This window comes from Camelus ferus, chromosome 13, assembly GCF_009834535.1.
Source record: "Camelus ferus isolate YT-003-E chromosome 13, BCGSAC_Cfer_1.0, whole genome shotgun sequence".
Lineage (NCBI taxonomy): Eukaryota > Metazoa > Chordata > Mammalia > Artiodactyla > Camelidae > Camelus > Camelus ferus.
The window spans coordinates 18,712,908-18,740,906 of record NC_045708.1 but is presented as its reverse complement, the minus strand read 5'-3'; the positions used below and the strand labels follow the sequence as shown (position 1 = coordinate 18,740,906).

The 27,999-nt window shown below is 46.5% G+C and overlaps 1 protein-coding gene across 5 annotated transcripts; it reads left to right on the top strand.

Annotated features, from left to right (window-relative positions):
* The first annotated feature begins 384 nt into the window (after window positions 1-384).
* KDF1 (keratinocyte differentiation factor 1) lies at window positions 385-27,999 on the top strand. 5 transcript variants are annotated; one of them, XM_032495603.1, is made up of 5 exons: window positions 385-561; window positions 19,444-19,603; window positions 25,167-26,237; window positions 26,728-26,802; window positions 27,364-27,985. In XM_032495603.1, exons 3-5 carry the CDS (start codon window positions 25,199-25,201, stop codon window positions 27,444-27,446), a joined length of 1,197 nt encoding a protein of 398 aa, XP_032351494.1. In that variant the 5' UTR covers window positions 385-561; window positions 19,444-19,603; window positions 25,167-25,198; the 3' UTR covers window positions 27,447-27,985. The 5 variants fall into 5 exon arrangements, 4 of the variants coding, with proteins under 4 accessions (XP_032351494.1, XP_032351495.1, XP_032351492.1 ...); XM_032495604.1 differs by lacking the exons at window positions 385-561; window positions 19,444-19,603 and adding an exon at window positions 20,090-20,191; XR_004325442.1 differs by lacking the exons at window positions 385-561; window positions 19,444-19,603 and adding an exon at window positions 20,121-20,252 and having other exon boundaries at window positions 26,728-26,888.

The window sequence follows — 27,999 nt, the reverse complement described above, 5'->3', positions numbered from 1 at the left end:
AGAGGGGCTCAGTGGGGATGACAGATGCTTAAGAGTGACCAGGTTGCCCGAAGCAAGGAGGAATGCCCTGCTGAATGTTGTTATCCCTTTGAATGGTCTCCTTTGTGTCATCAAACCTTGTGTCTTTCTCTGTGCAGAAGACCCCTCCCCCATCACTGTGCGGAGACTGACAGGTGTTTTGCCTGCATCAAGCAGATCACCACTCCCAATTTCTGTGGGATGAGTCAAGGGGAATAAGATCAGGATTTACCCCACCCTCCACCATCAGCCAGATCCAGAGAATCAGTCAGATTCAAATCCCGCACACACTTATCTTGGGCAACTTGTTTCTCTGAATAGGAGGAGATACTCAACCTACATTTACTGAATACATGAATGTTTGTGTCTCCACAGCATCCCTAAGTGAGGGGCATCAGCAGCCTTTGTTCCTGCTGAGAAACTGAAGCCCAGAGAAGCGAAGAGACTTGCTCAAGGTCACACAGCAGATAAGTAGCCAAGCAAAGATTCAAACACAGATCTGACCCACCCCAATGTCATAGCATACCTCCCTGCTCTTCTCTGGTATGTCGCCTGTTCCTATCCTCTATGGAATTTCCCACAAGTCATTTATATGTATTGGTTTATTGTTTAGTTAATTTCTTTCTTTTTTTTTTTTTTTTTTTTTTTTTTTGGCTTGGTGGGAGGAGGTAATTTTATTTATTTATTTATTTATTCTTAGAGGAGGTACTGGGGATTGAACATAGGACCTCATGCATGCTAAGCATGTGCTCTACCACTTGAGCTATACCCTCCCCCCTTACTGTTCAGTGATTTAATAGTCTCTCCTTAGACTTGTTTTGCTCACAGATTTACTTTTCTGTTTTCCCCCCCATCTCTTGTGATGAAAATTTTGCCCTGTTCTTATTCCTAGAACAGAAGGCTGTGACTTGTACTCACAATGGATGTAGCAGATTTCCCGTGCTTTTGTGCTTCATCACGTTTTGCTTATATCATTAGATTCCCTGAAGTTAGGTAGAGCTCCTGGCCCCATAGGCCATTTAAATAATGTTTGTTTGAATTGAAAAATAATACAAGGGTAGACAGAACTTGTTGAGAAGTCCCCTTCTTTATTCATTCATTTATTCATTCTTTATTTCACCCATTCGACAAATGTGATCATTACTCTCTCTGTTGGGCTGGCTGCTGGAGGTACAGCAATGATCAGATAAGATCCCTGCCCTTAGGGAGCACACAGTCTAGGGAGGACACAGGTGATGGCAGTTTAGTGCAGTATCTCCTGGGATAGGGGAAATACAGTGGCTATAGGAACACAGAGCAGACAGTGAGCCCAGCTGGGTGGGGAGGGGAACAAGGAGGGTTCCCTGCAGAAGGTGATATTTAAACTGAAACCTGAAGGATGAATCAAAGTACGTGGTGAACAGATGGTGGGGGGACAAGAAGGGAGAAGGATTCTGGATGGGAACACCACGTGCACAGGACCAGAAGTGAGAGAGCTTTGGCCTCTGCCTGCTTCCTTAATTGCCCTAAGTTCCACACTCCTGGGAGTGGACCGGGGTCACAACCAACCACCTCTTGGGGCACAGCCAGCCCAGCAAGCACAACATTTGGAATTAGGAAATACATTTTTAAACTATAATGATTACTCATTTTTTCTGATCTTTATCAAAGTTATACATTACTTTTGTAGGAAAGATGGGAAATAGAGAAAATACTAAAATTTAAAAAAAGAATAGAGAGAGGAAAGGCATCTGGAATTTGAGAGACTTGAGTTTGAATTGAAGCTCAGTCCTCTTCTAGCAGCCCAGCTCTGAGAAAGGCACTTTTCCCTGTGAACTTCAGGGTCTGAGAAATGGAACTGCTAATACTTAGGGCACAGACAAGGACACACGAAGATCAAGGATTTGTCTAAGGTTGCACAGCTGGTCGTATCTGTTTTCAGTCTGAGTCAGAGACCCTGAAAGAGAAGAGGCAGCCTAGGGGGGACCTGGTTCCAGAGTCCTGTTTATTATATACAATCCTACACTCCCCTCCCACGACAGCAGAGACAGAACCATATGGAGGGAGTGGTGGCCAGTGTGGCTGTGGCCCAAAGCCGGATCCCCTCCATCAGCTGAGAGTAGGGTGGGGCAGGAGGTCTAGGTTTGAGGAGTTGACTTCCATCCCAGCCTAGAAGATTCAAGGCCTCTGTAAAGAGATCCAACCCCTCCCTTTCAGTCTCTTCCTGGCAACCTGGCTTGGCACCCTCTAGGATGTGATATCAGTTTAATAATTTAGCAGATGCAGACAAAGATAGCAGCTCTGAAAATAACCCAGCTAGGCCCCCGCCTCCATCTCCTCTTTCCTCAGCAGACTCCCCTGCCCTCGCACCAAGGTCTCTGGTTGCCCCAGGCCTGTCGGTCCCCCTGCCTGCAAATGGTCACCTGATTTGACAACTCCTCCTTCCACTATCCTCCTCCTCACCTCCTCTTTCTCTCCATTCTCATATTAAGAGGTTTTGTATTAATTAGAGTTTAAAGGAATCTCATGCTAGAAGTCAGAAGACTTGGGTTCAATTCATTCTGTGGACTTGAGCAAGTCCCTTCTCCTCTCTAAGCTTCTGTTCCCTCATTTGTAAAATGAGGCCTCAGGATTCCTAAATGTGGCATGAACATAATGCCTGGGTTGGGGGAGGCACTGGCTTGGACAGGAGACTGGCTATCTCTCCCAGGAAGGCACAACTGCAGCACCAGTGCCATCTCAGTCAACAGCACTACAACCCACCCCGTTCCTCCATCCAGAGAGTTCACAGGTTGTCTCTTTCTCTCTTTTTTCTTTCTCTTGTAATGAAAATTTTGCCCTGGTTCTTATTCCCAGAATAAAAGGCTATGACTTGCATTCACAATGGATGTAGCAGGTTTCACGTGCTTTTGGTGCTTCATCACGTTTCTGACAAGTAGAAACGTTACTCCCCTCTGGGAAACTGGAAAGAGCAATACCTCTTCCCCCTCGAAGCTTTGCTCAAATCACCCTACCTTTTGGGTCTCAGTTTTCACATCTCTAAAATGGCCAGGTGTGGAAGGGTAAGAAGGGCAAGGTTAGAGTCTGCGATCTCTAGACTGCAAGCTCCAAAAGGGGTGAGATCAAGTGTGCTTTCGGGCATTCATTCAGCAACATAATTAAGCATTTAGTAGGTACCAACCACTGTGCCAGGTGCTCGGGGCACAGCAGTAAATAAGAAAAGCACAATCATTTCAGAAACCAAAATAATTAAATCCCAAGAAATGTGCCATGAAGGAATAATAAAATACCTGCCAATATTTACTTAGTGCTTAATCTATGCCATACACAGAGCACCTATGCTATGAGATTTTTTTTTTTTTTGAAGTACAGTCAGTTACAATGTGTCAATTTCTGGCGTACAGCATAGCATTGTCCCAGTCATGCATACATATACACATATCTCCATTTTCATATTCTTCTTCATTAAAGATTACTGCAAGATACTGAATAGCATTCCCTGCGCTATACAGAAGAAATTTGTTTTTTTAATCTATTTTTATATCTAGTGGTTATCATTTGCAAACCTCAAACTCCCAAATTTATCCCTTCCAACCTCACTTCCCCCAGTAACCAGAAGATTGTTTACTATGTCTGTGAGCCTGTTTCTGTTTTGTAGATGAGTTCATTAGTGTCCTCTTTTTCCTTTCTTTTTTTTTTTTTTTTTTTTTGATTCCACATATGAGTGATATCATATGGTACTTTTCTTTCTCTTTCTGGCTTACTTATATGAGGTATTATTATTAATATACCCCATTTTACATAAAAGGAATCTGAAGGACAGAGTGGGTAAGTAAATATGGGCAAAGACATATGGTCAAGGAGTGGCCAAGCTAGGATTCAACACCCAGGCAATCTGTCTCCAGAGCCTGTTCTCAACCACCATGCTTCTCTAGAAATCATGAACAAGGAATAATCTGATGACATGATAGAGAGGGGATTCAGGGAGGCTTCTGCTTAGGAGGTCTCATTTAAGATGAGACCTGAAAGATGAGCAGGAGTCAGTTATGTGGAATTGGGGAGAGAGATTTCCCAGCAGAAAAAAATAGTATGTGCAAAGGTCCTGAGACTGAAAGATCAGAATGTTCAGTGCCTGGTAAGCTGGCAAGAAAACAGGGAGAGCTGAGGTCATAGGAGCTGGGTCTAGAGGCCAGGGTGAGGATTTTGGATTTTACTCTAATGTGCAGGGGAAGCCTTTAAAAGGTTTAAGTGAGGATCAACATAATCTGATTTGCTTTTAAAAGATCGTGCTTTTAGCTGTGTAGAGAATGAACTGAAATGTGGCAAAAGGAGAATGAGGGAGACCAGTTAGGAGATTACTGCAGTAATCCAACTGAGAGGACAGTGGCCAGACCAGGAATAATGGCAAGAGGTGGGAGGGGGGATGGATTTGAGTTTATTTGGAGGTGAAATGAGAGGACTTGTGGATGGATTAGTGTAGGGGTGAGGGAACGCCCTCTGGGTTTGTGGATAGAGCAACGGAATGGGTTCTGGTGCCCTCAACTGAGAAGGGAAAGACCAAGGGAGGAACAGGTTTAGTAGAAAAATCAAGGTCGAGAGGTTTTGTTTTCTTTGTTTTCCCTAAGTGATACCTGCTTCATTACAAAAATAAGAACAAAAGAAGTCTACAGTAATAGCGCATTATATCGTCCCATTTCTTAGTCTAATTAAGAAATAGTATACCTTGCAAGGGAAATAAATCCAGTTTCAAAAGTGGAAGAGTATTTGAAATAACTGACTTTAGCATAGCAGCATTCAGATAATGCTGTTGGATGGTTTGAAATGGTTTGAGTTACTGCGCACTGGAAAATGAAATTCTGACTTGTAAAATCATGCTCAATATGTATCAGTCTAATGCAAAAAGGCAAAATTCAATTTAAATAACACAAAAGGAAAATATCTATTTCTAGTAAAGGTCTACACACATAGGGGATTCTTTTGGAAAGAATTTTGTTTTGGACACTTGTTTTGGAAACGATTTTGTTTTTCTTTGCTACTCTCAATACTCCACTCACAGAAACTTCACTTTCTGACACTTCTGGTCACTAAACGTGTGTGTGTTTTCCCACACCAACCAACTCTTCAGCACTAGCTGGATGTCCTGCAATTCAGTCTGATTCAATTCTTACACTAACCAGAGTTAGCACAGACCTTGCAGGTTAAGGGATTATCCCCACAAGACAACCCTTCATTTCAGATGCCAATCACGAACAGTAGATCCCCGGGTTATCCATAGCTTCTGTCCAACTTAACTACAAATCAGAGGTCCCCACCACCTGCTCCTTGGATTCAATAATTTGCTAGAACAGCTGGAAAACTCTTGGCCTTGATTTCTCTACTAAACCTGTTCCTCCCTTGGTCTTTCCCATCTCAGTCAAGGGCACCACAATCTGAGCACTCTCAATCCAGAGGAAGAGAGGAAGGCCATAAAGAATCAAAACAAATAAGATGATTTTAGATTGTGTTACGTGTGTGCTTTGAAGGAAGTAAACAGGGTGATGTCATAGGGAGTAACCCAGGCAATGCACTATAGACAGAGAAGTCTAGGATGATGGAGTGGGTAGATGTGGGTTTTGCCTTCTCGTTATCCATTTGTCCTACTTTTGATAACACAGTCTTTATATCTTGGGGGTAGCCTCTTCTCCTATATGTTCAGTGTGTGTTTCTTGTGAGGCTGACCCCAGCCCATCACCAAGAAAGGGCTTATGATCCTGGCCTGGCTGATGAAATTCAGTACTAGTATGTTTGCTAGAACTATTCAGAAAGAGAAACGTTCTTTGCCCAGGAAGTTTTGGCCAAGTAGATTATAAACCTGGAGCTGAAGACAGTCATCTTGCCAGCACAAGGGAAGTACCTGCCTGCTGGCTGGAAGGAGAGCCCAGAAATCACTTGAGCATCTGATGCCAGCCTTACCTGAAGGTAGTGCTACCTTTGGACTTTTCAGTTTAGTGAGCCAATAGATTCTCCTGTTTTTCTTAAGCTTTTTTGAGCTATTTTGAACTTATAATTGAACAAATCCTGATTGATGAAGAAGGCAAAGGAGCAAAGCTACCAGGCTTAAAAGTGCCAGAGAGAAGCAGTCCAGATGGAAGGAACAGGAAGTGCAAAGATTCTTTGCAGAAGAGAGTTTGGCACATTTGGGGAACACAGAGGAGGCAAGTGAAGCTAGAATATAATGAGCTGTGGTGATGGAATGAGATGGAAAAGACCCACAGGAAAAAAGTTCCATTTCCAGCATAGTGGCAGAAGAGGGGAGCAGAGAAACACTTCTCTATACATGGTACTTAAAAATGATGGATAAAGTTTTTTAAATTTTATTTTGTAAAGCATCAGTGAGCTGACTACAAAGTAAGGGAACTAACAGAGGTCAGAAATGACAAGAAAGGGCAATTCCTCAGGAGTAAATGAGTCCGGTAGCTGGTGTTTGCCCTGAAGGCACCTGTTGAACTCTAAGATCTAGACTAGTCAAATTTTTTTACTTTAACCCATGATAAGACATTTCACAACAATCATTTCATGATGTGTGTAAGTCAAATCATCATGCTGTATACCTTAAGCTTATGTATACACTGCCATATGTCAATCATATCTCAAAACTGGAAGGAAAAAAAGCCATTTTACAATAGAACCCAGGACACAGACAAAAGTTTCGCAAGCAACATTCACCCTAATTATACCAGTCTAATCTATTCCATACTATTCAGTTACCTTTTTTTTTTTTTTAATGCTCCGTTCAACAATGGAGTACTAGGAGCTGGAAAGTGTTCTGTCTGGGAAGGGGAAGCCAGGGTGCAATCAAATTGAAAGTTGCAATCAGTAGGCATTCAGAAGAAAGGGACCGTTTGGGGTCCCAGCTCCAGCATTTTGTTGGATTTTTCTTTTCTAGGGAGTTAAATGTTGGCCATGTTGAGTTTGAAATGCCAATTAGATATTCAAGCAGAAATTTCGCGTGGGCAGTTGAATTTATATGTCTGGGAGTCAAGAGAGGCCTGGGTTGCAAGTGTGAATTTGGAGTTATCCGCAGGTAGGCAGTATTTAGCTGGCTGACACAACCACGGGAAGAGAGAAGGCAGAGAAAAGGAGAGGACCAAGAACTGAGCCCGGGGCACTCAGATGTTAAGCAGCCAGTGAGAAGAAATGACCCACAAGCTCTGCCCTTTTCTTTCTCCTTTTCCCCATTCTGCTGTCAGAAACATGGATGTGGTGGATGTCATCAAGGACCTTAAGATAAGGGCCTTACTCTAGGGGTGGCAGAACAGTGAGCCATGTGGGGTCTGATACTTCCAGCTGAATCCAATTCCTAACTGACACAGGAACAATACTGAGAAATTCCTGGCAAGACTGACCAAGGGGAAAAAAAGGAGGTGGCACAAATAAACATTAGGTTTGAAGATTGGGACCACAGAACTACAGGTGTAGTAGGGGTTGAAAAGATAATCAGAGAATATTAGAAACAATTTTATGACAACAAATTTAAAACAAAGGTAAATAGACAAATCCTGGAAAAATAAAAATGTGTATCAAAAACAGTCAAGGACAGTATGAGAAAGAAAAATTACAGAAAAATATTACTTAAGAACATAGCTGTAAATGCTCTAAACAAAATATTAACAAGATAAATCTAGCAATGTATTTAAAAGATAATAAACCCGTAACGACCAAGTTGAGTTTATTCTAAGAAGGTTGATTCAACATTAGAAAACTCTACTGATGTAATATGTTAGAGGAGGAAAACCAAGCGAACGCTTCAATTTACTCAGAAAATGCACCTGATCATTCAACAATCTTTTACATTAAAAATTCTTAGCAAACTAGGTATAAACCATTAACCTGATAAAGCGCCCCCTCCTGGAGAGTGGAGTATCTACATATATTTGGAATTTTGTAAGGAAAACGTCTCTTCTCCCCATTTATTCAATCATCTCTGATATTTTTAGTTTTATTGAGATATAATTAACATACAGTTATGTGTAAATTTAAAGTGTACAGCATGAGATAAACACCTTTATGCTGTATAGCAGAGGGAACTATATTCAATATCTTGTAATAACCCATAATGAAAAAAGGTATGAAAATGAATATATGTATGTATATGTATGACTGAAACATTATGCTGTACACCAGAAATTGACACAACATTGTAAACTGACTATTCTTCAATTTAAAAAAAGAAAAAAGTAAAAAAAAAATTAAAGTGTACAGCATAAATCAGCTCTCATTGTAAAAGAAATTAAGATATTTGTGCAGACCCCTAAAAATATTGAGACTGCTATGTACTGTGCTTATTGTACCCAGGGGATGAATCAGCCCAAATGATTAACACCACTAAGGGAATGATTAACACTATTTTCAGGATTTTTTTTGGAAGGATGAGGAAAGCAGAGGCCACAGAGGAGAGTCACACAGAGGGCTTCAAAAGTGCTGAAATGTCCCATTAAACTAGTTGTGGGTGTCTTCATTTTTACTCTTTAAACAAACATATACTTTTATATTTTAATATGTATGTATATATACATGTATGTACAAACATATTCTTCTACATGTACAAGATATTTCACAATAAAATTTTTTACAATGGAATATGTAAGGACCAGGTCATGTAGGGTCTTATAAGACCAGGGTAGGGCCTGGCCCACCACAGGCACACATGAATATGCACTGAATAATTTAATGACCAGCTGGCTATGGATCAGGTCCCTCCTACTCACTCACACCCTCCTGTTTCAGCTCTGTCTGTCTGCCATCCCCCCCCACCACCACCACTACAGAGGTGGCTGGTAGAGATTCTGGGGATCTTCCCCTAGGCTCTCTGGCTGGGCCTAAAGCCTCCAGGCTCCAGAAGGACTGCTGGGCTGGCCCCAGCTGCTCAGCTGCAGTATGCTAAGGAACAAGGACTCTGCTAAGGGACAGAACTCCAGACTCAGGGGCCAGAGGGACGCAGGGGTATGGCTCTGCGCTTCTAGGGGCCTGCCCTGGGCTTCTAGGGACCACAGTGGGAGGCTCTTTCCAAATCTCTTAGATAAGGAGTGGGAGTGGCAGTTCAGCCTCCCAGATTCCAGGGAATGGATGGATAGGCCCTGGGTTCAAGAGGACAGGTGACATTCAGAAGACTGGACCCAGCATCAAATGGCTTCCTGATCACCAAAGATTCCATGCCTCAAGCATGGCCAGCACAGTCCTTGACCTGATGGGGTCATGCTGGTCAGGTGATTAGGAAGGCCTGGTGACCAGGCTGAATGAAGGATCTTGTCTATGTCTGGTTCTGTGACCCCTCTGGGCCTTGGCCCAAATCTAGGGGTCATCATGGATTGAGAGAACCCAACAATAATGGAAACTGGATTTTCCACCAGCCGGATGGAATGAGGGCTCTGAGTGGGTTAAAAAATAGCCTCTATCTTCCCTACCTGATTATGTACACCCGTATTCATACCCTCTACACTTGCTTCTACCGTTTTTCTTCCTTCTCTCTTGCTGACTCTCTCTAGATCTGTCTCCATCTCCCTTTCCAGATCTTAGTCTGATTCTGCCTTCTCCTCCCCCCAGCCTCCCTCCCCTGCCCCACCTCCTACAGAGTACTCTGGTTCCAAGGAAAAGAGGCTTTTGCTGTAAGGGTATCAGATGTCAGGACCCAGGACCTCCCTCTTTCCATCCCTCTCCATCCATCCAGCCCTCTATCCCCGCACTTGTTCTCCTGTATCTGAGGCCTGGATTCAGCAGCCGCCCCCTCCATGGCCACCACCAGACAAAAGCTGGGGAGGAAGGCACAGCAGGGCTCTGGCTGGGCTTGGTCTGCTCAGAGAGGGGCTGCCTTTCCCTTCTGAGAGGAGGCCAGAGCTCAGCTGGCTCATTGAGCCCCTGTGTTAGTGGCTCCACTTGGCAGAGTGCTGGGACCCTGGCACCAGCCTAGAAGAGTGGGACAGCTCAAGGTCATTCAGGCTGAAGCTGAGCTGGATGAGGCTCTAAACTCCCAGCCTCCCTCCTGTTCCCCTGCCTGAGCCCCCAGGGATAAACCTGGTAACTCCTCACCCTTCCCCACTTTACAGGGAACCCAGCCCAGCCCTAGTCAGAGGTACCCCCTGGCCCTAACTTCTGACCTCTGCACAGTTTCCTTCCATGCTTCATTCCTCAGACAGGGGACCCCTGAGGGTGGGACTTCACAAGAGGGGCCTGAGGGAAGGACTGGGGTTCTCTGCGCAGGCTGGGGGCTCCAAATCTGGGTCGGCTCATCCCCAGTCCATGTCACCATCTCCCTTAATGTTTCTTCACAGGGCTCTGCCCTCCTTAAGGGAGGTGGCACAAATCCAGGACCCAGGGAGGAGCACTCCACAGCACTGCCAGACCAGCCTCTAGGTACATCCCTGCAAGCTCAGGAGACAGCCCTCTCCTCCCCTACCTTCCCTATGATTTCAGCAAGAATTGAAAAGGGTGGAGAGTAGCCCAGAATGTGAGGAGCTGAATCTGGGTTGAGTGACTTGACTTCCCCACTCTGAGCTTCGGTTTTCATGTATAAAATGGGAAGAAGAGTATCTACAGCTGGTCTTCCCAGAGCCCACTTGTGGGCTTGCTTTTACCTCTCCACTGTCAGGGCTGGAAGGCAGCTCAGGGCCAGGCTGGGGCCCAGTCTGACCTCTACCTGCTCCAGCTCCACCATCTTGTCTGTCTAACTATCTATTCTTCAAGTACTCCTCCATTGGAAACCACTCCAGGTCCTTTCCCTGGGACCCCAAAATGCCCTGGAAAACCTCACACTGCCACCTCCCACACTGCACTGGCATCTGTGGGTGTGGTCGATACTCCCCAAATACTGTGAGCTCCCCAAGGTCACATGCCAAGTCTTATTCCTCTCCGTGTGTGCAGCCCTCAGACCAGGGCAAGGCACAGCGTAAGGCTTGCTCAGTGATGTCTGTTGAGTGAGGGAATGGCCTAGAGACTTCTCAGGTTCTCTACCTTGATTACTACCCACTCCTCTGCTTTACCATACTTGCCAGGGACTTTGCGTCTCCACTGCTGCTGGCTCTCCCAAGCCCACTGTCCTCCTCAGTGTCTCACTTGCAACTACCATCCCACAACCTCTGGCAAACTCTGTTTTTCCCCTTTGCCCTTGAATTTCACCCATTTCCTCAAGCCACAGGCCCAGAGATGGGTGCTAAATTGTTACACCAGTGGCCTCCAATGAAGCAGGCCTCCAGGTATCTATGCCCTTGTGTATCCCCTCCCATGTTGATTCTGCACTTGGCTTTATGACTTACTTTGGCCAAAGGGATGTGAAGAAGCGTGAAGCAAGCAGAGATTCTAAACACTTGCACACTGGGGCCCGTCCTCTTGGAAGCCAGCAGCCTCACTGTAAAGCTCAGCTGAATGATGAGAGGCCCGGTGAGGAGAGGTCCTGGGAGAGGTGAGGCCATCATGGTAACCAGCCCCCACTGCTCCCACCTGAATGCAGCCCCTTGAGCAACCCCACGTGAAACCAGCAGAACTGGCCAGCTGGCCCTGGCTGAACCATAGAGTTTTTAGAAATAATATATCATTTTAAGCCACTGAGTTTTGGGGTAGTTTATTTCTTAGCAATAGATAACTGAACCCAAGGACCAGCCTGAATCCTCTCTGCCCTTGTCTTCCACATCCAATCCTGTGGAATCCACCTCCAGAATATATCATGTACCCAACCACTTCTCACCGTGTCTGTAGGCACCTCCCCAGTCCAGGCCACGGTCTCTCTCACCTGGATTATTTCCAAAGTCTCCCCACTGGGCTCCCTGCCTCCACTCTCACCCTCTTGCAGTCATCATACAGCGACCAAACTGAAGCTTTTGGGATATTAGTCAGATCAAACCACCTCCCTGTTTGACATCCTCCAATCAGTTCCCATGTCACTTAGATTAAAAGACAGATGCCTCAGTGGCCATCGAAGCCCTGTGTGATCCAGGGTCTGCCTTGTCTCCTGCCCACCCCCCACCTCCAGTCACTCTTCCCTTGCTAATGCACTCCAGCCGTGCTGGCTTCCTTTCTGTTTTTTGAACATGCCAAGCTTATACCCTTCTTGGGGCCTTTGCATCAGCCCCTTACTCTGCCCAGAAGACTCTTCCTCCAGGTCTTTCCATCTAGGTCTTCCAGTTCTCAGCTTACATGTTCCTCCCCAGGAAGGCTACTTCCAGAAGAGGAAACTGAGGCTCAGAGAAGTGATGACATTTCCCAAGAGTCTGGGCTGGGATTCCATCCTAGGTCTGTATGAGCCCCCACTCCAGGGCTCTTTCTGCCACATCAGTGGTTTGGGAGGGTGAAGGTCATGGGCTCCTGGGAAAGGGGAGGAGCTGGAGGGGCTTCCTTCACTTACTCCCTTCACAAACGCTCTCAGCCATAGCCTTTGGACCCTGCCCTGGGCAGGGTGCTAGGGACTCAGAGATGAATCAGACCAGACTTTGCCCTCTGGGAGCTCTGGTCTGGGAACAGGGAAAGCAGCAGAGGAGGTCAAGGCCATCAGAGGGGCTCAGACAGTCTTCTGCAATAGCTCAGGGAGACAGACTTCTAGCCAGGAGCTCTCTGGGAAAGCTTAACAGGGTATGTGAGATTGGCTGTGGGCGGGGAAGAAAGTAGGGGTGGTGTTCAGTGTCCAGAGCTGCCGATTGTTTCCTGTGAGTAACCAGGAGACTCAGCATCGGCCATGTGTGTCTGGAAACTAAAGCCCAGAGAGGTGGAGTTGCCTGTCCCACCTCACAAAGCCACTAGGTGGTAAAAGCAGGATTTGAACTGAGGCCTATCTTGACACCACACAGAGCAAGGTGAAGGAGCGGAGGTCCACCTGTTTATTCACAGGGTCCACTGTTTATTCATTGTGTGACCTCAGCTAAAGCGATTCTCCTCATGGGCCTTATTTCCTCATCAGTAAAATGAAGGGGTTGGATGACGGTTCTTTCAGCACAAGGACTCTGCAGAAAATACCTCTACTAGAGCTTGGAACCAAATTCAGGACCAAAGAAGCAATCCCTGACTCAACCTGGTGCAGGATGGCTTCTTAGCCTGCAGCTCCCTCAGGCCCAGCAACTGGGTGCCAGGCAGGCTAAAGCCAGGGAGCCCCAGGAATCCCCCAGTGTCAGGTGGACCTGGGGTCTCCCTCCCAATAGCCCAACCTAGAGTTCCAGAAGCCCCTTAGAAGAAGCTCAACTCCTTAGAATTCCAGGGCTCCAACTGCACCTTTATCCATGTTATCCTGGCAGCTTAGATCCCAGCTTACCTGTCTGTAACTCCCCAGGGTAACTCCTGGACTCCCCTGGTTCTCTCCAGCCTCCAGGACACACCATCCTTTGGCCATTGAAGGAAAGGGGAGAGGCAACTCTGAGTGGTCATTGGCCCATTGTCTGATCAGTACAAACAGAACTGACCAATCAGAGGAGCTGAGACAACATTAACTCCCATGTTCCAATTCTGCTCATCCTCCACCATTCTGTTCCCTTCCACCCTACAGGGTTCCCTTTCAGTTAGTTCCATTCCACTTATTCCATTCAGAATTCCAGGAAATTATATCTGGGAAAGAGAGGTATGGTAGGTAGAATTGGAGCTGATTACAGTAGAGAATTCTTGAGGGGAGAATTCCCCAATTCTGCTGGGTCCTGGGGCATCCTCCAGGGCTCAATATCAGTGGTACCCAGAGCAGCCACTACAAAGAGCTCAGGCTGTGAACAGAATGAACTTGGGCTCAATTCTGGGCTCTGCCCTTTACTAATTGTGTGACCTTGGGCAAAAGGCTTAAATCTCCAAGCCTTTGTTTTCTTAGCTATAAAATAAGGATTTGGGATCCATTCACTGAGTTATTGTGAGGCTTAAGTGGAATAAGGCTCATAATGTCAATGTTCAGACAATTGTAATTCTTTTGGGGTGGGGGACAGTGAGAATATTTAAGTTCTCTTAGCAAATTTCATTACACAATACAGTGCTAACAACTATGGATGTGTTAATTAACCAGATGGGAGGAATCCTTTCACAATGTATATGTGTATCAAGTCACCATGATTTATTTTTTTATTTGTCAATTACACTTCAATAAAACTGAAAAAAAATAAAATTTTTAAAAATTAAAAAACAAAAATCACATAGTAGATTATTATGGTCAGTCATAGTAATTTGTTCTGCTTATTCTCAGAGGCAGAGGTCTTGCCTTTGAGTGTCCTGGCTCCAGAATGGCTGAGGAGGCAGAGAGAAGACAGGAAGAAGAGGGTAAAATAAAATAGCCATCATCTGTTTAGCGTGTAGCCATGAGCCAGCCACTGTTGTAATTACTACATAAAACTATTACTACTTTCGCTTTATAGACTGAGGCACAGAGAAGTTCTGTAACTTGACCAAAGTCACACAATTAAGTGGCAGAGTTGGGGCATAAATTCAGGCCCTCTGACTCCAGAGTTCAAACACTGAACCACTGTACTATCCTACTTCACATCAAGCCCATTTTCAGATGAGAAATGCTGAGGTTCAAAGAGACAAAGTTCACACTGCAAACTGAACAGGAGTGCATCTAGGACTCCAACTTAGATCCTGTGACTCAAGTTCTGGCAATTTCGTCTGTTGAGTGCTGCCCCCTAGTGCCCTTTATGGGAGAAGCACACCAGAGGCAAGAGGCAGATACCCAGGGATCCATACTACCGCCCACGTTCTCCTGACCCACTGCTTCTCCCCTTGCCCAAAATTGCATGTCTTATAGCTTCTAAATACCACTCTGAATGTCATCCATATATACATGTATATTTCTTGGTATCTCACAAATCCTTAAATTCAACAGGTCTAACACCAAGTTTACACTTTTATACCCCAAACTTGCCTCCCCAGTCATCTCTGTCTATCCAGTAGCACAAGCCAGAACCCCAGCCATCTTTGACCCCTCCCTCTCCCTCTCAATCTGTCACCAGCCCAGAAGCCTGAGTGGGGGCCGAGGGTGGAGACCAGAAAGGTAAACATCAGACAGAACAGAGCAACTGTGGTGGAAGCAGAGGATCAGGACAATGGCCCCCAGTTGTGGCCAGGAGGCAAAACAGAGCTCAGGTAGTGAGAAGGGCAGGTCTTTCTGCTTAGAAGGGAGCCCAAATACAGCTTAAAGGGTCAGGAGGAGGGCACAGTAAGGAATGCTGTACTGGAAGCCAGAAGGACTGGGTTCCTACCCAGCTCCACTATTCAACCATAGTATGGCCTTGGGACCTTGATGTGCCTCTGTTTCCCCATCTGTAATGTGAATATGACAATGGCTACCTCTAGGGCTATTGTAAGGATCAAACTTAAAAGTGTTTGCTTGGTAAACTGTAAAGAGAAGTGCACAGAAGAGGTGGATTATTATCTGGAAATTTCACTGCAATAGACTTCTCTTTCCTTTGATATGCTGAATGCTAGACCCATAAGTTACCTTGTTTTGTTCTCAAAGAATGTCATCAGCTTGGGGGCTTTTTGAAAAATATTTGTATTGAAGTATAGTCAGTTTACAATGTTGTGTCAATTTCTGGTGTACAGCACAATACTTCAGTCACATAGGAACATACATATATTTGTTTTCATATCCTTTTTAACCTTAAGTTACTACAAGATATTGAATATAGTTCACTGTGTTATACAGTATAAACTTATTGTTTATCTATTTTATATATAGTAGTTAGTATCTGCAAATCTCAAACTTCCAATTTATCCCTTCACACTCCTTTCCCCCACTGGTAACCGTAAGTTTGTTTTCTATGTCTGTGAGTCTGCTTCTGTTTTGTAAATAAGTTCATTTGTCTTTTTTTTTAGATTCCACATAAAAGTGATATCATATGGTATTTTTCTTTCTCTTTCTGGATTACTTCACTTAGAATGACATTCTCCAGGTTCATCCATGTTGCTACAAATGGCATTATTTTATTATGTTTTACGGCTGAGTAGTATTCCATTGTGTAAATATATCATTTCCTTATCCAGTCATCTGTCGATGAACATTTAGGTTGTTTTCATATGTTGGCTATTGTAAATGGCTGTGAACATTGGGGTGCACGTATCTTTTTGAATTAAGATTCCCTCTGGATATACACCCAGGAGTGGGATTGCTGGATCATATGGTAAGTCTATTTTTAGTCTTTTGAGAAATCTTCAGTGTTTTCCGTAATGGCTGCACCAAACTACATTCCCACGAGCAGTGTAGGAGCCAGCATTTATCATTTGTGGCCTTTTGAATGATGGCCATTCTGAATGGTGTGAGATGATACCTCATTGTAGTTTTTATATGCATTTCTCTGATAATTAGTGATATTGAGCATTTTTTCATGTGCCTATTGGCTATTTATATGTCTTCATTGGAGAATTGCTTGTTTAGGTCTTCTGCCTGTTTTTGGATGGGGTTGCTTGTTTTTTTCTTATTAAGTTGTATTAGCTGTTTATATATTCTGGAAATTAAGCCCTGTCAGTCTTATCTTTTGCAAATATTTTCTCCCATTCCATAGATTGTCTTTTTTTTTTTTTTTTTTTTTTTTTTTTGCTTGTGGTTTCCTTTGCTGTGCAAAAGCTTATAAGTTTAATTAGGTTCCATTTGTTTATTTTTGCTTTTATTTCTATTGCTTGGGTAGATTGCCCTAGGAGAACACTGCTGAGATTTATGTCGGATGTTTTCTTGAGGGCTTTTTTAATTGTGGTAAAAATATATATATATATATATATATATATATAAATAGAAAATTTGCCACTTTGTCCGTTTTTAAGTGTACAAATCAGTGGCATTAATTACATTCACACTGTTGTGCAACCATCACCATTATCTATTTCCAAAATTTTTCATCATCCCAAATAGAAACTCTGTACCCATTAAACAATAACTCCCCATTCCTCCCTCCCTCCAGCCCCTGGTAACCTCTAATCTCTGTCTCTATGAATGTTCTGAATATTTAATATAAGTGGGATCATAGTATTTGTCCTTCCGGGCCTGGCTTATTTTAGCATAATGTCTTCAAGGTTCATCTATGTTGTAGCATGTATCAGAACTTCATTCATTCATGGCTAAATAACATTCCATTGTGTGTATATACCTTATTTTATCCGTTCATCTTTTGATGGACCCTTGAGTTGTTTCCACTTTTTGGCTATTGTGAATAGTGCTGCAATGAACACTGGCATATAGGTACCTGTTTGAGTCCCTGTTTTCAATTCTTTGGGGTATATACCTACAGTGTCATCAGTTTTGGACAGGATTTTTCAATATGCACTGTCGCAGGGGGATGGGCCCTTGGGAACAGGACCCAGTGTTTTTGAGTTTGGGAGGGAGAGGGGAAGAGAAGGAGAGAGGTTTCAGTGTGGCTATGATTAGAGTAACAGCTAACTTGTGCCTTTTGCAAAGTATTCCACAAACCACTCTAGAGGGGGATATATCATCCCCATTTTACAGATGAGGAGAAGGGAAGTGGCTTCTCCAGGGCCACACAGCTGGTGAGAGGCCAGGGCTGGGGCTCCAGAGAAAAGTTCTCTCATACATCAGAGTGTAGCCAGAGGTTCAGAGATCATATTTTCCTTCCTTTATTTTTCTTTCTGGGCAAAGAAAGTAGTTCTGAGCTGCTTCAATCATCATGTTCCTACTTATTAATCTACAGTGTTTTAGGTATCACAGAGTTAGAATTTTGTAGTGCACTTTTACTAAACATGTTCTGGAAAAAGCAAAATATGGAGACAGAAAAAAGATCAGTGGTTTCCAAGGGCTAGGGTTGAGTGGAGGGAATGAATGCAGAGGGACTTAGGAGAATTTGGGGGGTAATGAAACTAACCTATATTTTGATTATGGTAGTGGTTATGCAGCTGTATGTATTTTTCAAAATTCACAGAACTGTACGCTAAAAACGTGAATTTTACTAAATGTAAATTATACCTAAACCTTCAAAAAATAATGAATAAGTGAATGGGGAAAAACTAAATAAGATTCTAGACTCTCACATTTTTGCTACCTTGAAAACTTTGCAAGTGACAGTGTCCTGAATTATTTAGTTACAGCATAAATTTCTGTTTTTTCATTCATTCATTGATGATAAAATGAAAGTCCTTGAAATGAAATGAATGAAAGTCCACCATCCGCTCCAAGAAACAGAACATCACTAAAAATTAACTCTACTTATGAGTTCCCCACCATCCCTGAACCCTCTACTACCTCACCCCCAGGTAATTACTATACTGAATTCTGTGTTCCTCATTCTCTTGCTTTTTCTTTAAGTAATTTTTTAACACATAAATTAGGCTTAACCTTATGGATTTGCCATTTTTATAGGTCAAAATAGGTCAAAAACAGCAATTTCATGTGGTCGAACCCAATATTATGCCTAAATATAGTGATTCTAGTTATGAAAAGGATGCCATTCCACATGTGCTCTTCTGGGACTTGCATTTTTTTTCACTCAGTATTATATCACCATGTTCCAGCCATATTGCTATTTTTCATTCATTTTGTACCACTTTATAATTATTCCACATTTCTTTTTCTCCTGTCAATGGAATTTGGGTGTTTTCAGTTTGAGGCTACTGTGAACGTTTCTACCACCATTCTTGTACATGTCTCTTGGTGTATGTGGCTGTATCCCAGGGAGGTACTTACTGGATCTTAGGCTACACAGATGTCCAACTGTACACAATGTACACTGACTCACTTTATGAGCTCCAAATGAGGGTATAACGACTACTTGCACCAGGTGAGAATGTGGTGGGAGGCGCTGCCATAGCGGGTGTCTGGTAAAAATTGAAAACCTACTATGTGCACATGGCAGGGCACCTGTGGAATGAGAAAATGGTCCTCTGAGAGGTGAGATAGGAAAGGAAACCCCCCATTGCCATGGGAATTAGCTTCCACGGAGTGTCCCACCCTGGCTGTGAAAGGGGAGGACTTGGCAACCCAAACAGGGCAGACAAAAGGTTCTGTCCTAATTGGCAGTATCTCCATCTGGGGTTAGGAGGTTGTGTATCTTTGATATGCCTGGAGGGGAAGGGGGCTAGGCAGCACTGAATTCCTCCCACTTACCAATCCTTACACCAGTGATCTCCTCCCATATCCTTTATCTCACTTTGCATCCATTATCTTTTTTAATTCTCCCAGTTGGAGAGGGGTACTGTTATCTCCACAGATGAGGCTTGGAGAAGGCAAGTGTCTTGTCCAAAGTCACACCATCTGGGCCAACTGCATGAGCAAATAATTTCCCCTCCCTAAGCCTCAGTTTCCTCACCTGTAAAATGGGAATGAAAACACCTGCAGTGTTATCCTCAGGTGGAAGGATTATATAATACTATGCAAGTAAGGGGTTTAGCATGGATCTTGGATATGTTCCCTAAAAGTCACTTGTTTGTGAGAGCTATTATTGTTATGAAGGGGAGCAGGAACCCAGGATAATCTGATCCCTGACTCTTGCCGCCCAATGATGTTGCCTCTTGCAGAGAGACCCCATAGGATGCCGTGATCACAGCCCATCTTGGCCACCTCTGCTGATCTGGGATGTCTTTCAGGACTGCACAGTTCAGCCCTCCTCTCACCCTGCTCCCAGGCCCCAGAGCAGAGGCCCTTATCTTCTTCTGCCGATCTCCTGGAACAGAGAAGGTGAGCAGACCAGAGCAGAGGAACTAGGCCCCCAGTACTGCCTCAGGACGAAGGGGGAAATCAGTCCAGCGGTTCACTCAATAGAGAATATCTGCTGAGCACCCAAAGCATTTGGGAACAAGACCATACCATAGTCAGAGGCTAAAGGAGGAGATAGAAGATGAGAAAACAGTATGCTGAGTATTATGACAAAGAGTACAGGGAACTGTTCTATGTAACAGAAAACCAGACAGGCGTTAGTGGTCAGGAGAGGTGTCTCAGGAGACATGCCCTTTGAGCTGAGCCTTTAAGGCCTGGCAAGTGCTCCCCGGGCGCTCAGACACTGCTGGGATCACCTGCCCATTTAATGCAAGAGAAGATTGAGCCCCGCCGTCTGTCCACCGCGCCCTATCGTCCTTACCCGGATGAGGCCGAGAGCTGCTCTCGGAATCCGCAGGCTGAACGCGGGAGCTCCGCCACGGTGCCCGCCCAGCTCCCGGGGCGGGGCCTCGGCCCAGGTGCGCGGCGGCGGAGCTTCGCGGAGGCAGGAAGTGTGTCCCCAACGGCGGCCCGTGCAGCGCTCCCGCGAGACGCTCACCTGCGCCCCAGGTGAGCGGCGAGGGGGGCGGGGGAAGGGGCCGAGCCGGAGGCGGCTCACCTGGTGGAACAGGTAAGCCCCGCACGGGCCCGAGGGCGCGCGAACAAGAGCGGCACCAGTGTGGAGAGACCCCCCCAAGGCTACGCCCGGGCGGGCGAGGGTCCCGGGGCCGGTTCCTCAGGCTAGCCTCCCACTTCCGGGGTGCGATGGCCGGCCCGGCCAGGGAGCGGCCTGAGCGGGCGCCTGGGCTGGGCGGGCAGAATGGGGTGAGGGGGGCTGTCTTGGCTCTTAGGGCTGCTCTGGCTTGGGGTGGGAGCCTTGCTCTCTCGAGGGACGGGGGAGGAATGGGGGAAGGGAACCGTGCACACCTTGAACAGTGTTAGAGAGGCTGTGTCCGCCCGCGGGCGGAGGGCCCTGGGACTGGAGAGGGTGGTGCTTGCCTCGAGGGCATTGCTGGTGTAGGGGCTGTGTTACTCCGACGGGCAATGCAGAGGTCTGGTTCTCCCTTGCCCTCGGGACTAGGTGCCCGCAGACGGAGTCGCGGGCTGAGCCTTTGGGGCAGGAGATCGAGGGTGCGTGGATGCCGGGTGCCAGAGCCGACGGCTGTTTAGTGAGCAGGGCTGGGGTGAACCTCTCTGCTGGGTGTGCAAAATTTGGCTGAGCTCTGGGGTGGGGCAGAGGCTGGTGCGGCCGAGCCTGTCTTGGGTACCTTGGGAGGAGGGGGATGGTACGCAGACAGACCCCTGAGTGTGTGTGTTCTCAGGGACCAAGTGGGAGGGAGAAAAGAGCTTCAACAAGAAATTTAGGGAGGGCGCGCCTGACACCTGGGAGCTACTCACTCTGCAGTGCCTTGAGGCGCCCAGTGACCCAGCCCCTCCCAGGTGCCAGGCAACATGCTAAGGCCCCTGCACGCAATATCTCATTTAAACCTTATGGTCGCCCATAAAGATACTCCTCTCTCCCTTTGTTAAAGATGAGAGAACTGAGGCCAGGAGTCTTGCCTGGGGCCACAACAGGAACAGGAGCTCTCCCCTCATTAAACCAAGTGACCAGTGTTCCTAGGATTTGGGAGGTGACAGCATATAGCCAGGACAAAAGGGGCTGAAATTGACTTCTGGAGGGTTCAGAGAATAATGGGAAGAGGGGAAATGAGGCCAGGCACTGTCCCTTACCCCAGGTCTTGCCCCTTTCCTCCATCCCACCCCCTCTTCCTGATGTGCGGCACAGAGCAAAGTACAGGGGCTTTGGAGTTTGGCGGACCACAGTACAAATCCTGCTCCATCCCTTTCCAGCTAGATGTCTCTGGGCAAGTCATTTCACCTCTTTGAGCTTCAGATTCCTGATCTGTAAAGTGGAGATGTAATACTTACAGGGCAATTGTGAGTGTTAAATAAAGCAAAAGTCCTCTTGGGCTGGAGCCTGGTTCTGGCCCAGTCACTGCTGATTCCTCAGCATTTAGCACAGTACTGGGCACATGATAGGTGCTCAGTAAATATTTATTGGATGGATTTAATGAATAGTAGCCGCTCCTAAAACCTTGGAGGTGGAGGAGGAGACAACAACCTACACCACAATCAGCAACCTCGTGATGTTCTTACAAACCCCAGGTACCCCAGAGCTCAGTGTAGTTGAAACAGTGTAGATGTGCCCACCCTCCTCATCCAAGGGCTGAGCCTGGAAAACTCAGGGCTCCCTATGTGGGCCCTTCTTGGGCACAGGCTTGTCCATGGAGCTGGCAGCTGGCCACTTTGACTGACCCTTACCTCCCAAGTAATAGATGGGATGGGGGTAGTGGATAAGAGTCTAGGCCAGGCCATTTGGGTTCAAATAGATGTGTGGCTTTGGATAACTTATTAACCTCTCTGTTCCTCAGTATAATAGTAATAATAATAAAACCTACAAATAGGGTTGTGAAAATTAATTGGTTTAAGATATTTAAAGCACTGAGAACAATGTACAGTATCAATAATTAACTCTTTCACTAGAATGCAAACTCCTGAGGTTAGGGAATTTTTTCTGTATCCACCAAATTTAGAACAGCATCTGGCACACAGTAGGCTCTCAGTAAATATTCATTGAGTGAATGAGTGAATCCATACCCACCCCCACATTGCTCAAACCAAGGCAAATTTTTTAGTATATTTGCTGCCAAAGCGAGCACCCAAGGCAAACGTTTTTAACTGTTTGTTCTCTGGGTTGTAAGGGATTTTCAAGTCACCTGTTTCAATTTCAGTCTGTACACCTTTGGAGAGGAAATTTCACCCCCCTCCTTCTAGACTGCTGCTCCTCCAGCTCTGGTCTAGAACCTAAGTCCTTTTACTTTCTACCCAGTGGTCCTGTTTCTACCCAGAGGTCGCACAGAATGTGTCAATCCCCTGAAGCACTTACTGTACCAACCCTGTTCCAGATACTGAAACAGAAAAGAATAAGACACAGTCCCTGCCCCTTGGGGTCATATATAGGCTTATCTTCAAATATGGCTTCAATGCCAACTCAGCTGAACTGAGAGCCCAGCAGAAGGCTGTGGGGAGAGGGTCCCCCATCTGACTTAAGGTTCTGGAGAGTCCTTGGAGAAGGAGTGCCAAGTGGGGCTGGGGAGTGTATTGAAGAGTTGCAGGAATAGTTAGAGAATTCCTGTATCCTCCTCATCCCCATTCCCCATGGGTAACATTCTGTGCCTTTCTCTCTCTACGCACATATACCTTCTGTTTGTGGGGAACCCTTTGAGATTAGGTTGCAGACATTATGCTTCTTTAGCCCTAAATGCTTCAGTGTATATTTCCTAAGAATAAGAGCATTGTCTTACTAACCTCAGCAATCAACTTCAGGAAGTTAACATTGACATAATACTATTACATAATACACTATTTTTAAATACTACCAGTTATCTGATTTCCAATTTTTTCTCTTGATCCAGGATCAAATCCAGGATCACACATTACATTTAGTGGGCATGTCCCTTAACTTGAGCTTGTCTGATGTTTCCTCATGATTACATTCAGGTTATACATTTTTGGCAGGAATACTTCATAAGTGATGCTGTACCCTTCTTAGTGTATAGTATCAGGAGACACATCATGGCAGTTTGTCCCATTATTAATAATGTTAACTTCTATCATTTTATTAAAGTGGTGTCTGCCAAGTTTCTTCAAGTTTGTGGGTTTCTTTTCTTTTTTTTAAGGTCTTCCCTGGCTGCAGCAAGTAGAGGGGAATAGAGATGGCCAGAATGGGGGCCTCAACAGTATCTGGGTGAGGGATGATGGTGGCCCTATTTAGGGAGGTGGCATTGATTTGCCCAAACCATGTTGCCTATTAGAGCCAGAATTGGGACTAGAATATGGATATCCTGATGCCCAGTTCCAGGTTCTGTACACATCACCAGTTCTAGGACCCTAGTGCCATTAAATCAGGGATAAATAAAAAGTTAAGGGATTAATGTCTCAGAAAATCCAGGCTAAGGATAGTTACTGCCCAGCAAACCCACACATGTGAACAAGTACCCTCCCAAATACATCACTATGTAATGTTCTTGCAGGCAGAATTATTTACTCCCATAATGCCTCATATATCCTACATGTTCCAGCTTATGAGGTTTTAGGTATCTGTTTTCTCTACAAAACCATGTGAGAATCACAAGAACAGGGTCAATAGTTCATTCATCTTTGGTTCTACGTGCCTAACACAGAGCCAGGCTCAGTGTTTTTGGAATGAATGAAATCTTAGCTCTGAACTTGCTAGCAACCAAGTCGCAGAGGGAATGAAGGTGATTTTTGTGGTTCAGCTTTCTTATCTAATCAAAGGAAGCAAAACAGTGCTTGGTGTTAAGTGTTGACTGGAGAGCAAATCTGAGGCAGACTGAAATATTGACAGGGGACCTGTTGCATTTCCACGTCTGATTTGAAGGAATAGAGGAAGAAAGGGAAGATGGTAATAATCAGGTTCTGTAGCAAGTCACAGGGAAAGGTATTTGTTGAGCAGCCTCTGAGGCTTACCAGCAGTGGGAAGAAACTAGGGGAAACCATTCCCCAGAAAGTGAGGTCCCAAGAGATTTTTATTTTTATGTGGTAAAATATACATAACATAACATTTACCATTTTAGTTTTTTTAAGTCACTTTAGCCTTATGGTCTTGTGGCATTAAACACAACCACATTGTTGTGTAACCAGCATTACCATCCATCTCCAAAACTTTCTCATCTTCTCAAACTAGAACTCTACCCATTAAACACTTAATTTTCTCCTCCCCACTGCCCCCAGCAACAACCATTCTACTTTCAGTCTCTATGAATTTGACTATTCTAGCTATTTTGTGTAAGTGGGACCATACAATATTTGTCTTTTTTGTGTCAGGCTTATGTCACTTAGCATAGAGTCTCAAGGCCCATCTATGTTATAATGTGTGTCAGAATTTCATTCCTTTTTAGGACTGAATAATAGTCTATTGTATGTATACACCACGTTTTGTTTATTCATTCATCCATCAGTGGACATTTGGGTTGTTTCCTCCTCTGCCTACTGTGACTAATGCTGCTGTGAACATTGGTTTACAAATATGTTTTGAGTGCCTGTTTTCAATCCTTTTGGGTATATACCAAGAAGTGATATTGCTGGATCACATGTAAATCATGTTTAATTTTTTTGATGAATTTCCACTCCACAGAAGTTGTCCCATTCTACATCCTCACCAGCAACGCCAAGTGTTCCAACTTACCCATATCCTCTCTAATGCTTGTCGTTTTCTATTTTTTCGATAGTGACCATCCCAATGTGTGTGAAGTCCCAGGAGATTTTGACATGTAGGTTAGACCACAGAAAGAACTTCCTTTTTGGGGAGGGAGGGAACACTAGATGAGGGTTTGTGGGCAGACTTGTGCTTGTCCACATCACAGACCTCTCAGAAACCAGAAATCGGAAGCTCCTCAGGTCATAGTGCAGGAGCTTGTCCCTGAGTTCTGATACTGACTCCTTTCTGGCCTCTCTCCTACAGGTGCCTGGCTACAGCAAACCATGCAGTGAGCCATGCCTCGACCGGGACACCCTCGCCCATCATCTGGGCCCCCACGCTTGGGACCCTGGGAGCGGCCAACAGAGCTATGCTTGGAGACATACGATGAGCCATCCAGGGCCCCACCAAGCCGCCGCACCCGCAGGCCAGACCCCAAAGACCCTGGCCACTATGGGCCCGAGAGCCTTACCTTCATCTCTAGCTCTACTGAGCCAGCTGCTGAACCCCCAACCTGCTGCCTGCTCTGGCAACCCTGGGTGTGGGACTGGTGCCGGGCTGCCTTCTGCTTCCGCCGCTGCCGGAATTGCCTCCAGCGCTGTGGAGCCTGTGTGCGGGGCTGCAGCCCCTGCTTGTCTGCTGGGGACTCCCCTGAGGGGGCTGCTGAAGCCAATTGGGCCAAGGAGCACAATGGAGTGCCCCCCAGCCCTGACTGCGCCCCTCCCAGACAGCGGGATGGCCAGCGGCTCAAGTCAAACATGGGTAGCAGCTTCAGCTACCCTGATGTCAAGCTCAAAGGCATCCCTGTGTATCCCTACCGCAGCGCCACCTCCCCAGCCCCCGATGCGGACTCCTGCTGCAAGGAGCCACTGGCCGAACCCCCACCCATGAGGCACAGCCTGCCCAGCACCCTTGCCAGCAGCCCCCGTGGCTCTGAGGAATACTACTCCTTCCACGAGTCGGACCTGGACCTGCCTGAGATAGGCAGTGGCTCCATGTCCAGCCGAGAGATCGATGTGCTCATCTTCAAGAAGCTCACAGAGCTGTTCAGCGTACATCAGATCGACGAGCTGGCCAAGTGCACCTCAGACACTGTGTTCCTGGAGAAGACCAGTAAGATCTCGGACCTTATCAGCAGCATCACCCAGGACTACCACCTGGATGAGCAAGATGCTGAGGGCCGCCTGGTACGCGGCATCATTCGCATCAGCACCCGAAAGAGCCGCACCCGCCCGCAAACCACAGAGGGGCGCTCAACCCGGGCCGCTGCCCCTGCCGCCGCTGCCCCTGACAGCGGCCATGAGACCATGGTGGGCTCAGGGCTCAGCCAGGATGGTAGGTGGGGCCCCACAGGGCTGCAGAGGCTCTGGCTAGGGAGGGTTGCACTGAGGTCTTTGGCCACTATGGGTCCACCCCTTAGCTGGCCCCAGCTCTTCCTCCTTTTTCTCCACTCCTCTACATCCCTTAACAGTCTCTTTCTGTCCCTTGCTACCACCTGCCAGAGTAGCTTTTAGGCTTAGCCTGGTTAACAGGACCCCAAAACCCATATAAATTTGCACCTCGGGCTTGTCTCCGCCTAACCAAAGTCTCCCCGCCACCACCACCACCACCACCACCACTGCACAGACTAACACACACACACGCACACACGCACGCACACACACACGCTGTCTATCAGTGTCTCTTGTTTTAAGCATTGTTTCTCTATCCCAGCCAAGGGGTATGTAGCCCCTCCCCTCCCTCAGAAGGGAAATGGGGCAGAAGTGGGGAGTAGGGTTGAAAGGATGTGATAATGACCAGTGCCCCCCTCGTGTTCCCTCCCTAGAACTCACAGTGCAGATCTCCCAGGAGACGACCGCAGATGCCATCGCCAGGAAGCTGAGGCCTTATGGAGCCCCAGGTTTGGTCCTGACCTGATGAGTGCGGAGAGGAGAGGGGACTGCCCTAGGGGCCCCCCACGTGCCCCTCTCCCAGCTTCCTCCTGGGGTGGGTGAGGATGGGATTAAAAGGGATGGGATGAGAAGCCTGAGCAGCCTCATACCCCATCCCAATCCTGCAAGCTGGCTCAAAGGGTTCAGTTGGGAGATTCAGGGGGCTGCCCCTGAACCAGTGTAGGGATAAGGGCCCAGAACCTGCAGCTAAACCCAGGTCACTGGAGAGGAAAGTGGAGGATGGAGCGGGGGCTGGGGCATCCACTGGTGCTGAAAAGGCATCCTGTGTGGTTTCTACTGCTGTCTTCTTGGCCTTCATGACAAGCCCCTGGGAACCGGGTCATTACCTTTTGCAGAGAACAAGCCTGGGGCTCAAAGAGGTCAAGAAACTGAGTAGGTCACCCAACCAGGATCAGACTGGCCCAGGCTCAAGTCCTGCTCTGCTCCTTCTCAGCAGGCTTCTCCCTGCCCGCAGGACCTGCATGAGCCCCTCCCCACTCTGAGCCTCTCTCTCCTCCCTTCCCCCTCAGGATACCCTGCCAGCCACGACTCATCTTTCCAGGGCACTGACACAGACTCTTCAGGAGCACCACTGCTCCACGTGTACTGCTAACCCCACCGGGCCCAGTGGCCGCAACCCCTTCTGAGAAGAGGACAGTCTACAGCAAGAGGGGGGCCAGAACCCCCTTGTGGGAGGCAAGGCCATGAGCCCAGAAGCAGTGCCTACTCTGGCTCCTCCCGCCTTGGCTGACTGGTTCCTGGACCACGTGCATTTCACTGGGCCATGGTGCCCACGTCCCCCTGGACCCCCTGCATGGGCCTGTTCCTTCCTGCCCACCGTCTTCAGGAGGCCTGGGTCATGGGAAGCAAAGACTAAGGAGTTAACTTCTGGGATTGAATTCCGACTCTATCCCCATAACATGCTCCCCCTGTAACATATACCCCATAACCAATCATACAAACTTCCCCCTCCCCAGGACAGGCTGGGGGTTGGGGGTGGTGTGTAACAGCTAAAAGAAGCTTGTCTTAAATGGATTGGGCAGGGTCTCTGTCTGGAATTCTGTGGGCAGCGCCCACTCCACGTTATGTTCTGTTGAGCAGTTAGGTTCTCGGCTGAAGTTCTACATGCTAACATGACCATAGTACAATAGACGTCTGTCTGCTCA

Coding starts and splice junctions, on each gene's coding strand:
- KDF1 (XM_032495601.1), top strand. CDS start 25,199: ATGCCTCGACCGGGACACCCTCGCCCATCATCTGGGCCCCCACGCTTG. Junction 26,238..26,727: donor CTCAGGGCTCAGCCAGGATG/GTAGGTGGGGCC, acceptor TTCCCTCCCTAG/AACTCACAGTGCAGATCTCC. Junction 26,803..27,363: donor GAGGCCTTATGGAGCCCCAG/GTTTGGTCCTGA, acceptor CTTCCCCCTCAG/GATACCCTGCCAGCCACGAC.